This window comes from Saccopteryx bilineata, chromosome 3, assembly GCF_036850765.1.
Source record: "Saccopteryx bilineata isolate mSacBil1 chromosome 3, mSacBil1_pri_phased_curated, whole genome shotgun sequence".
Taxonomy (NCBI): Eukaryota; Metazoa; Chordata; class Mammalia; order Chiroptera; family Emballonuridae; genus Saccopteryx; species Saccopteryx bilineata.
Window position 1 is genome coordinate 299,787,407 of NC_089492.1, and position 12,084 is coordinate 299,799,490.

Genomic DNA, 12,084 nt, shown 5'->3' on the forward strand with positions numbered 1-12,084 from the left:
TATGGCAACAATGAAACTCCAGAAAAGGAACTAAAAAAAAAAATCCCCCTTACAATTGCAACATAAAATATTATACCTTGGAATAAACTTAATAAATGAAGTAAAGTTGCTATATATATAGAAAACTACAAAGGATTTTTTAAAGAAATTCCATGATCATGGATGGGAAGGGTCCACATAGTTAAAATGGTCATATTACTCAAAGGAATATACAAATTTTTATTTTTTTATTTTTTTGTATTTTTCTGAATTTGGAAATGGGGAGGCAGTCAGACAGACTCCCGCATAAGCCCAACCGGGATCCACCCGGCATGTCCACCAGGGGGCGATGCTCTGCCCATTAGGGGCGTTGCTCTGTTGCAACCAGAGCAATTCTAGCGCCTGAGGCAGAGGCCATAGAGCCATCCTCAGCGCCTGGGCCAACTTTGCTCCAATGGAGCCTTGGCTGTGGGAGAGGAAGAGAGAGACAGAGAGGAAGGAGAGGGGGAGGGGTGGAGAAGCAGATGAGCGCTTCTCCTGTGTTGCCCTGGCCGGGAATCGAACCTGGGACTCCTGAACGCCAGGCCGACGCTCTCCCACTGAGCCAACCAGCCAGGGCCTAAAAGGAATATACAAATTTAATGCAATCCTAATTAATATCCCCAAGATTTTTTTTTGAAAATTGAAACAAAAATTCACCAAGTTTGAATGTATCCTTAAAATAAACCGGAATATGGCGCAGTGGATAAAGCATTGACCTGGAATGCTAAGGTTGCCGGTTCAATACCCTGCACTTGCCTGGTCTAAGGCACATATGGGAGTTGAAGCTTCCTGCTCCTCCCCCCCTTTCTCTCTCTCTCTCTCTCTCCTCTCAAAATGAATAAATAAAAAAAATAAAATAAAAAAAAAATAAACCTGAATAAAAGCAATCCTGAGGAAAAAAAAGAATGAAGCCAGAGGTATTACAGTATTTGACTTCAAATTATACTACTGAGCCATGATAATCAAAACAGATAATACGGGTAGAAAAATATACTCACAGACAAATGGAAAAGAATCGTGAGCCCAGAAAGAAAACCACACGCCCGCGCGCACACACACACACACACACACATATGTAAAAATCATCTTCATTAAAGGAGCCAAAAATACACAATGAAGAAAAGAAAGCCTTTTCAATAAATGGTGCTGGGAATACTAAAAAGCCACATGCAATAAAATGAAACATTTTTATCCCTCTGCACATAAAGTAATTGGACATAAATCAAAAAACTAAATATAAGAGCTGAAACAGTAAATTACATAGAACAAAACATAGGTACTAAAGTCACAGACCTTGGCCATACAGAGCAATTTATGTACTTGACCCCAATGGCAAGGGAAGTAAAGGCAAAAATAAATGAGTAAGACTGTATCAAACTAAAAAGCTTCTACACAGCAGAAGAAACTGACAACAAATAGGCAACAAATTAAATGGGAGATGATACTTTAAAACAACAGCTCCTGCCCTGGCCGGTTGGCTCAGCGGTAGAGCGTCGGCATAGCGTGCGGAGGACCCGGGTTCGATTCCCGGCCAGGGCACACAGGAGAAGCGCCCATTTGCTTCTCCACCCCTCCGCCATGCTTTCCTCTCTGTCTCTCTCCTCCCCTCCCGCAGCCAAGGCTCCATTGGAGCAAAAGATGGCCCGGGCGCTGGGATGGCTCTGTGGCCTCTGCCCCAGGCGCTAGAGTGGCTCTGGTCGCAACATGGCGACGCCCAGGATGGGCAGAGCATCGCCCCCTGGTGGGCAGAGCGTCGCCCCTGGTGGGCGTGCCGGGTGGATCCCGGTCGGGCGCATGCGGGAGTCTGTCTGGCTGTCTCTCCCTGTTTCCAGCTTCAGGAAAAACAAAACAAAACAAAAAACAAACAAACAAAAAAAAAAAACCCAGCTCCTATTAGGCATTAATAGCCAAAATAAATAAAGACCTCACAAAGCTCAGTAACAAAAAAGCAAACAATTCAATTTAAAAATAGGGAGAGGACCTGAACATACACTCCTCCTAAAAAGACATACAAATTGCCAACAGATATATGAAAAGATCCTCATCTTCACTAGCTAGTTGAGAAATGCACATCAAAACTACAATGACAGCCTGACCTATGGCAGCTCAGTGCATAAAGCTTCCACCTGGAACCGTGAGGTCGCTGGTTCAAAATTCTAGATTGCCTGGTCAAGGCACATATGGGAGTTGATGCTTCCTACTCCTCCAACCTTCTCTCTTTCTCCTCTATAAAATGAATAAATAAAAATCTGAAAGAAAAAGAGGGAAAAAAAAGAATGTTTAAGAAAACAAAAAACTAATGACATACCACCTCACACCTATTAGATTCACTACTATCAACAAGACAGGTAATAACAAGTATTGGAGAGGCTGTAGAGAAAAAAGAACCTTCATTCACCTCTGATAGGAATGGAAACTCATACAGCCATTGTGGAAGAAAGTATGGAGGGGCTTCAAAACATTAAGAATAGAACTACCAAGACCAGGCCATTTCTCTACTGGGTATCTACACCAAAAACTCAAAAACATTCATAGTTAAAGACACATGCAGCTCCATGTCCATCATCACGTAAATCACAGTGGCCAAGACATGGAAACAACCAAAGTGTCCTTCAATAGAGGATAGGATAAAGATGATGTGGTACATATATACAATGGATTACTACTCAGCCATAAGAAATGATGAGATAGTGTCACTTATGACAACATGGATGGACCCTGAGAACATTATCCAGAGTGCAGTAAGTATATCAGTGGAAGCTAAGAACTGTTTCCACAGATAGGTGGGATGTAAAACTGAGACTCATGGACACAGACAGATAAAAGTGGTTACCAGGAGGAGGGGAGGAGGGGGAGAAGAATAAGGGGAGGGGTGTGGGGAAGGGTATAAAGAGGAAGGACAAATATAAGGTGACAAAATGATTTGACTTCAGGTGATGGCAATACAACATAATCAATAGTTCAAATGCTGTGGAGGTGTTTACTTGAAACCTATGTACACTTGTTGATCAATGTCACCCTGTTAAATTAAATTTTATAAATAATAGTTATGTAGTTAGTTCATGGTGGGAATTGTTCATGACTTCAGGAGCCTGGATGGAGAGAAGGCACAGAAGGCTCTGGGACAAAGGAGGGAAGTATATAAGCCGCTGACCCTCTCAATTAAGAGCCTGGGCCCTGGCCGGATAACTCAGTAGGTTAGAGCATGGTCTTGAAGTGCAGAGGTTGCTGGTTTGATCCCTGTCCAAGGTACATACAGAAACAGATCCATGTTATTGCCTCTCTCTAGTTCTCTCCCTGACTCTCTGAAATCAATAAAATAAACATTAAAAAAAAAAGAGAAAAAGAGCATGACTGGTGGCACAGTCAATAAATCGTCAACCTAGAATACTGAAGTTGCTGGTTCGAAACCGAGGGCTTCCCCAGTCAAGGCACATAAGGGAAGCCCCTACTACAAGTTGATGCTCCCCGCTTCTCCCCCTTCTTTCTCTGCCTCCATCTTTCTTTATACCATCTAAAATAAATAAATGAAATTTAAAAAATAAGTAAATGAAATAGCGTCACTAGGCAGGAACATCAGAAGTAGAGACCTATAGGGTGAGGGTCCTAAATCCACCTAAGTTAGGAGGAAAAGCAAACAGCCTCTGCCCAGGACACATCGCTTACCTGAGAAGCAGCCATTCTGTCCTGGTCCAGCTCCTGCTTGTTTTCTCAGGCAACAATAAGTTGAGGAGTCAAGTTTGCATTCGAGAATGTGTCACCACAGGTGTTCACACAGCCCCTCTATCCACTTCCACCACACTCACAGACAGAAAGACCTGGAAATGTCACACTCTCCTATCCGTCCTCACTGGAGTCAGCCAAAAGTGCCCCTGCAGGGAGACCACACTGTATTATTTTCCTGTCTTCACCTGTCTGTCCACACATTCCTACAGTAATGAGAACGGGCGCTGCTCTCCTGAACGCCCAAACCCAACACAACACCCTCTTCCCTCCCCTGACCATCCCTGCTCCCCACTCTCACTAATGCATCCCGGGTGCTCTCCTCTCTGGAGCATGTCTGCGCCTCCCCACTCACCTTTGCGTATCTCTCTCCTAAAATTCCAAAGTTCCTCTTTTGCCTCTGAAACCTGTTTGCTGTGCCCACTTCTACTTCTGTGACATATTTTTTTGATGTGACATAGAGGGACAGATAAGGACAGACAGGAGAGAGATGAGAAGCATCAATTCTTTATTGTGGCTCTGTAGCTGTTCATTTATTGCTTTCTCATATGTGCTATGATAAGGAAGGGGAGGACTAAAGCAGAGCGAGTGACTCTTGCTCAAGCCAGCACCCTTGGCCTCAACCTAGCAACCTTGGGCTTCAAGGCATCAAACTCTAGGCTCAAGCCAGTGACCATGGTTTCATGTCTATGATCCCACACTAAAGCCAGCGACCCAGTCAGTGCTCAAGCCAGTGACCTCAGGGTTTTAACCTGGGTCCTTAGCATCCCAGTCTGACGTTTTATCCACTGCAAAACCACCGATCAGGACTTCTTCATTACTTCAAACTAAAATTTTTCGTATTAACAACAACAACAAAAAAAACCACCCAGAAAGCAAATGTTTCCAGGATCCTTCCAGCTAATTCCTGGGCTCACCCTGCAATCACCTGGAGCAGCTCATAAAAACAATGCTACCTGGCCTGTGGTGGCGCAGTGGATAAAGTGTAGACGTGGAACTGAGATCGCGGGTTCAAAACCTTGAGTTTGCCTGATCAAGGCACATATGAGAGTTGATGCTTTCTGCTCCTCCCTTCCTTCTCTCTCCCTAGCTACTCTCTAAATTGAATAAAGAACTAAACAAAACAATGCTGCTCCATCCAGAGCAGCTCTCCCAAGTTTTAGGAGGATGGTGGAGGTGATGTCCTTCCTTAAAAATCAAGCCATGTACTCAGACCGCAGAATGTAATGCTTTAGCTTTAATGAGCATGCAGATCCCATGGGGATGAGGGCTTCAATCTAAGTTGTGGTTCTGCAGGTCTGCAGTGGTCCCTGCATTGCTCCACCAGAGCTGTTTTCAGCAGCTCTGGCTGATGGGTATCAGAAAAAGCACCTCACACTTTTGGATACTATGAGGGTAGTTTCACCCTTTAAGTCACTTATTCAACAGACAATGAAAAAACGAAAAAGTGGCTGAACCTTTGATGAACTCAAGACACAAGGCTCTGACTGCTAAAATCAGACATCCTTACCAAGCGCACAGTGAAATAGCCTAAATACCAATGGCTCTTTCAACATATGATAGACACTAGGAAGTATGCAAGGCTCCGAATTTAAACTTGACACAATATATTTAAAAGGAAAACGATATGGAATCATTTTAATGAAATGACTTCTAGGATTAAAGATTTAAAAAGTTGAAACTGCATCACATTTGGCAAAGAATAAGTTTTGGTAATGGCCTTGGCAAGTGGGCTCAGCTGTAGAGCGTTGGCACCGTGTGTGGAAGTCCTGGGTTCATTTCCTGGTACTAGTACACAGGCTAAGTGACCATCTGCTTCTCCACCCCTCCCCCTCTCCCTTCAGTAGATCTTTCTCTTCCTCTCCAGCAGCCAGATCTTTATTGGAGCAAGGTGGCCCCAGACACTGAAGATGGCTCCATGGCCTCACCTCAGGCGCTAGAATAGCTCCACACTAAAGTAAATCGACTAAAGAGCAACAACCCTATATGGACAGAGCACCCCAGTGAGCCTACAGGGTGGATCCTAGTGCGGGTGCATGCCTCCCTGCTTTTCACTTAAGGGAGGGAGAAAAATACAATTATAAGCTGTGCTTATGAGATACCACCAATGCTTATTTTAAAAGGCATTAACCACTACAAGAAAGGACATATTCTACAGACTAAGATTCATCACCAGAGTTTTTTTTAATGTTAAAATTAAATGTGAGATGTGTAATAAAAGAGATAAATCCATTGGGACAAAAAAAATTTATTTTCCCCACTTCTCCTCACCAGCCCCCTCCCTGACCGCCCTTCTCTCCGGTCCCCTCTACCCTCCTCGGGGTTTCTCCCTTTTCTCCCCCTCGCGCTCCTCTTCCCGGTTACTGTCCCTCTCCCCGTCGCGGTCTGTCCCCCCCGCACCCCCACGTGGCCGTCTCTTCATGGCCCCTCACTGACCACTCCTCCCCTCCCGTGTCTCTCTCTGTCCCCTGACCCCTCCCAGCCCCGCTCTGCGCGTCCCCGGGGCCCCTTCGCTGTCGCCGCTCCCACACAGCCCTCCCCGCGCGGGGCCGGGGGCTCTTCTGGGGACCCCGCGTTCTCGCCCGAATCCCCGCCCCATGGAGAGTGTGCTCTTCCTGAGCCCGGCCTCTGTAAATGGGGTGGGGTCTCAGGAGGGGGGTCCGCAGGTCACCAGGCCGAGCGGGGTGCGGCCACACTGTCCGTCTCCAGCGCCCGCGTCCGTCTCTCGGGAATTTAAACAGCGCGTGGGCGGTGGGGGGCTGTTCTCTCGGGACCGAGGCAGGACACCACGTGGCAGGGGGTGGTCCCACGCCCGACGGTGGGGGTACAACGCGCAGGGCGGCCTCAGAGTTTCCTCGGAAACCGAAGCGGAGCCCCCACCCAGCAGCGAAGCGAGCAGGCTCGGGGCCTCTCACCGGGACTCCGCACTCACCGCTGGGGGCTCGGGAGCGGGGCTCTCGGCGTCCGCAGCGACCCTGTGGCTACCTGCGCGGACTAATGGGGACCAAGAGGGTCAACTTTAAACCGGGAAGTCGCCCTCCAGATCGCCCGTGATCTTCGCTCTAACCTCTTCCTGTCTGTAACAACCTGCGCGTGCGCATTGCTTCACCCCCACCCCACCCAGGGATTATTTCCTGAATGAGCGCTTCTGCAATTGGCGGGTTGTGATAGGAGGCGGGTCTATAACTGAAAGACAGAATGGAGAGGGGCGGGGCCTGGGGCGGGGCCTGACTCTATCCTGCTGCTCTCACTGGTTATAGCCTTTTCTTCTGTGTTGGTTTAAACCAGGGGTCTCAAACTCAACTCAGCATGTGGGCCGCAGAGCAAGATCACATCCCTCAGGCAGGCCGCACTAGGTCTACAAAAGGCAACTGTTACACAACATTTTTCTCACTGCAGTTGAAAACAAAAAAAAATCAGTACAACAAGCACAATCGTACATGCAGTTTACTCAGTGTCACAAAACGACCAGAAACTGTAGTTCGCATCACAACTGCTGTTAACTAAGCTAATATCTAGCTAGGATGCTAGAGAAATGAAAAATACAAGTAGGCCCCTAGGCTTACTTAATTTTATCCAAAATATTTTGAACTTCGTGGATTAGTCTGCGGGCCGCACAAAATTGTTTGGCGGGCCGCGAGTTTGAGACCCTGGTTTAAATTTAGTCGTTCCAGCCAGAGCTCGATTTACGACCACAATTGGTTCAGACAAACCCATCGTAACACAATTTGGTCGTAAATTGAGTAGGCTATATATATAGTACTGTGAAATGATGTTATAAAAATATTTAAGTCATATTTTACATAATTTTCTATCATTATTGTTATATAATTTTCTTTGTTCATTTTATGCCATTTGTATCATCTCTACACCATTTTGTTTCTTATTTTTACATTCATCACGTTTAAGTGAAACACTGCATTACCAGTACAACTGGTTTAATATTTGCAAAACATACAAAATTACAAAATACAGGTGCATACAAAAATACAAAATACAGGTGTAAAAAATACCATAAAAAACATTTTCCCAATTGCAAAACATATCAAAATATATAAACATTTACTTCTTGGCAGGCTGAGGCAAGACAAAGACAATTTCCTATTGGTAGACATCTTGGGAGGGGTTTGATGAAAAATATCCAAGACACAAAACACAAATTGCTGTACTGAGTCTGGTATAACAGTTGAAATGGTGCACGTGGAGATGGTAGTGCTGCCAGAAGCTGGTCCACACTGTCGTATGCCAAGCTGGACAACACTTGCGCTGCCAGATGCAGAGCAGTCTTGGCTAGCTATTGTGGTCATAAAGTCGAATGATCTTAAGTAGCATAGGTCGTAAGTCGCTTAATACCTAAATTCCTAAAATTGAAAGATTTTTTTCCAAACTTTATGCCATAATGACATTTCACAGACTGAATTACATTTTTTTTCTCATTTTCTGTTACATGAGGCTTTAGAACTTTTTCTATATATTTCTGCATCGCTGATTCCAAATCTAACATCTGTTTATTGGTGCATGCTCTGGTTTTTATGCAATTTTAATTTTTTATTGTTACAGTTAATGGCATACATTGGTTTTTAAATTGGAGTTAAAGGGCAATGACTCTTAGATTGAACATAATCATAAGGAAATTAATGTTTAACAAACATCACTTTTACATAATTGGAGTTGTTTTAAAATGTAAAAATTATTATCTGATAAAAACACCCTCTTATTTTGTTTTAAGATTGAATCATGGCTTCTTTAAGTAGCTGTAAATGTAAGAATAGCCCTGACATCTTCCGTTATATATGTGGCTGTTACACACTTCAACGTCAAAGGCGCAATATTTCATCATTTGTGACACGTGCATATATTGCCTATTTTCAAATTCCCCTGTTATTTCTGTCTGATCCATACAAAGGGCATTGACAAGAACAAAACAGTATATGATCACATATCCTAATATTCCTTCAGCAATACGACCTATCCCACACTCTGAGACACTCCCACTTCCAGTTTTCAATGATTTTATTTATTCTAAGGATAAAGAAAGTGAACATGGTGATCCAGTGTATTTTGATGAGATGCATGAGGAAATGATTGTAGAATCTGAAGGGTCTTCTTCTGATGCCAAGCAGTCATTAACCCCTCAGCAGTTTAGCCAACCCGAACTGAATGACTTAGTAAGAGATTTGGGCCTCTCAAATAAAGCAGCTGAGTTATTAGCCTCCAGGCTTCAAGAAAACAATGTACTTCACTGGTCAGTAAAGTATCCCATTTCAGGAAGCATGAACAAATTTTTGTGGATTTTTCTGAAGAGAAACACTTTGTTTACTGTCATGATATCAGTAGTCTTCTCAGCCAGCTAAGTGTTACCACTTATAGTTCAACAAAATGGCGGCTATTTCTTGACAGCTCTAAATGGAGTCTGAAATGTGTTCTCCTACACAATGGTAATGTTTATGCAGCATTTCCAATTGGTTATTCAACTCATCTGTGAGAAATTATAATGACATAAAAATTTTCCTTGACTTACTACAGTATGAGAAGCATAACTGGATCATTTGTGTGGATCTTACAATGGTAAATTTCCTGCTAAGACAACAGAGAGTTTTCACAAAGTATCCTTGCTTTTTGTGTTTGTAGAACAGCTAATCTTGGGAGAAACACTGGACACAGAAGGAGTGGCCGAAACATGAAGCTCTGGAAGTAGGAATGCAAAATATTGTGAATAAACCTTTGGTTAATTGAGACAGGATCATCCCCCCCCCCACTTCACATCAAACTTGGCTTAATGAAGCAGTTTGTTTAGGCTTTGAATAGAGAAAGTGAATGCTTTCAACATATGATTTCTGCTTTTTCTGCCTTGTCTTTCCAGAAAATAAAAGCAGATGTATTGGATGGACCTCAAATTTGAACCCTCATATGTGACGATGAATTTGCCAGGAAGATGAGTAAGGAGGAGAAAGCAACATGGAAGTCTTTTGTGGCAGTTACAAAGATCTTCCTTGGCAACAAAAAAGCAGAAAACTATGAACTTCTAGTTCAAAGGATGCTGTTGGTTTTCTGTGACATTGGATGTAACATGAGCACTGAGATTCACTTCCTAAAGAGTCACCTTGATAAGTTTCCCAAATATCTTGGAGCTGTTAGTGATGGCAGACTACTACTGGAGCATGAAACAAGATTGTCCTCAACAAGTACACAAACGCAAGAGCTACAAATGCAAATTTTTGCCTGAATAGAATTCAAAAGTTTTGTGCAAATTTTATAATTAAAATAAGTGTTTTAATATGTTCTATTTTGAAATTGTAGACAAATTCTGATGCAATCATATGTTTTAGTGTACTTACTGCATTTTATAAACTATTATTATTATTGTTTATTTATTTTTTTACAGGGACAGAGAGTCAGAGAGAGGGATAGATAGGGACAGACAGACTGTAATGGAGAGAGATGAGAAGCATCAATCATCAGTTTTTCGTAGCGACACCTTAGTTGTTAATTGATTGCTTTCTCACATGTGACCTAACTGCGGGCCTTCAGCAGACTGAGAAATCCCTTGCTCCAGCCAGCAACCCTGGGTCCAAGCTGGTGAGCTTTTTGCTCAAACCAGATGAGCCCATGCTCAAGGTGGCAACTTCGGGGTCTCGAACCTGGGTCCTCCACATCCCAGTACGACACTCTATCCACTGTGCCATTGCCTGGTCAGGCTATATAAATTATTATATTTTCACAAAGATGATGCCAAAGAAGACATTCTACTTCATTATGTTAAACTAAATGTTGAAAATTTTACAAGATGAAAACCTAAAATCTTGAATTTTAAGAAAACTTACAGAGAAAAACTAATGTCAGATTTGAGATCAGCACACGCGAGTTAGGTAAGAACAAGTGTTTTTCTGGGTGCAACAAAATTTTTGTTCTCCAGTATTATTGTTATTATTATCAAGTGAGAGGCAGCGAGGTGGAGAGATAATACCCGCATGCCCCCTTTCAACCAGGATTCACTGGCACAGACTCTGGGGCTGATGTTCTACCAACTTTGGCCTCCTTGTTGAGCCAATGAGTTTGTAAAATTTGTATTTTTTTGAGTTTGCTCACTTTTATTGTTAAAAAGTTGTGCTGAGGCCCTGACCAGTTGGCTCAGTGGTAGAGTGTCAGCCTAGCGTGCAGGAGTCCTGGGTTCGATTCCCGGCCAGGGCACACAGGAGAAGTGCCATCTGCTTCTTCACCCCTCCCCCTCTCCTTCCTCTCTGTCTCTCTCTTCCCCTCCCGCAGCCAAGGCTCCACTGGAGCAAAGTTGGCCCAGGCACTGAGGATGGCTCTATGGCCTCTGCCTCAGGCGCTAGAATGGCTCTGATTGTAGCAGAGAGATGCCCCGAGATGGGCAGAGCATCGCCCCCTGGTGGGCATGCCAGGTGGATCCCGGTCGGGCGCATGCGGGAGTCTGTCTGACTGCCTCCCCGTTTCCAGCTTCGGAAAAATACACACACACACACACACACACACACAAATTGTGCTGGACAGCCACATGTGTGCCTGCCCTCAGAGCAGGGCAGTGGACTGCAAATTGTGGATTGCATTCCTGCTTGGGAGGGGCCATTGGTTTACTAATGTTTGTTATCATACTTTCATTGAGACACAGTGACATGGGGCCTGGAAAACCCATTAATTTTTTTTCCTTTTTTTTGGTATTTTTCTGAAGTTAGAAACGAGGAGGCAGTCAGACAGGCTCCCGCATATGCCCGACTGGGATCCACCCAGCATGCCCACAAGGGGGCAATGCTCTGCCCATCTCGGGGCATTGCTCTGCTGCAACCAGAACCATTCTAGCACCTGAGGCAGAGGCCATAGAGTCATCCTCAGTGCCTGGGCCAACTTTGCTCCAATGGAGCCTTGGCTGCAGGATGGGAAGAGAGAGACAAAGAGGAAGGAGAGGGGGACGGGTGGAGAAGTAGATGGGCGCTTCTCCTGTGTGTCCTGGCTAGGAATCAAACCCGGGACTCCAGCACACCAGGCCGACACTCTACCACTGAGCAAACCGGCCAGGGCCTAAAACCCATTAATTTTATATGCCTAAACAAAAGGGTATTGTGCTGGGGGTGTCGAAGCAATGACTTCAAACCTATTAAAATAATTGAGAGTAAAAAGAGCATGATTCAATTGTAACTGTGGGGAGCATCTCTCTCTTTCTGTTTTTGTAGTTGTACCTTTAGGGTTTTGTTAGCACATTCAATAATAGCTTGTCGCCTGACCAGGCGGTGGTGCAGTGGCTAGAGCATCGGACTGGGATGCAGAGGACCCAAGTTCAAGACCCCGAGGTCGCCAGCTTGAGCGTGGGCTCATCTGGTT

The 12,084-nt window shown here is 44.4% G+C and overlaps 1 protein-coding gene across 1 annotated transcript in view; it reads right to left on the reverse strand.

Moving 5' to 3' along the window:
- The window catches only part of LOC136331933 (zinc finger protein 85-like), a 28,267-nt gene extending 21,453 nt beyond the window's left edge, over positions 1–6,814 (reverse strand). The window contains exons 1-2 of the mRNA XM_066271103.1: positions 6,677–6,814; positions 3,688–3,893 (exon numbers count right to left, since the gene is read on the reverse strand). Coding sequence (XP_066127200.1) covers positions 3,688–3,702 — 15 coding nt within the window. The 5' untranslated portion in view covers positions 3,703–3,893; positions 6,677–6,814. The remainder of the gene's footprint in view (positions 1–3,687; positions 3,894–6,676) is intronic.
- Between the last annotated feature and the right edge of the window lie 5,270 nt (positions 6,815–12,084).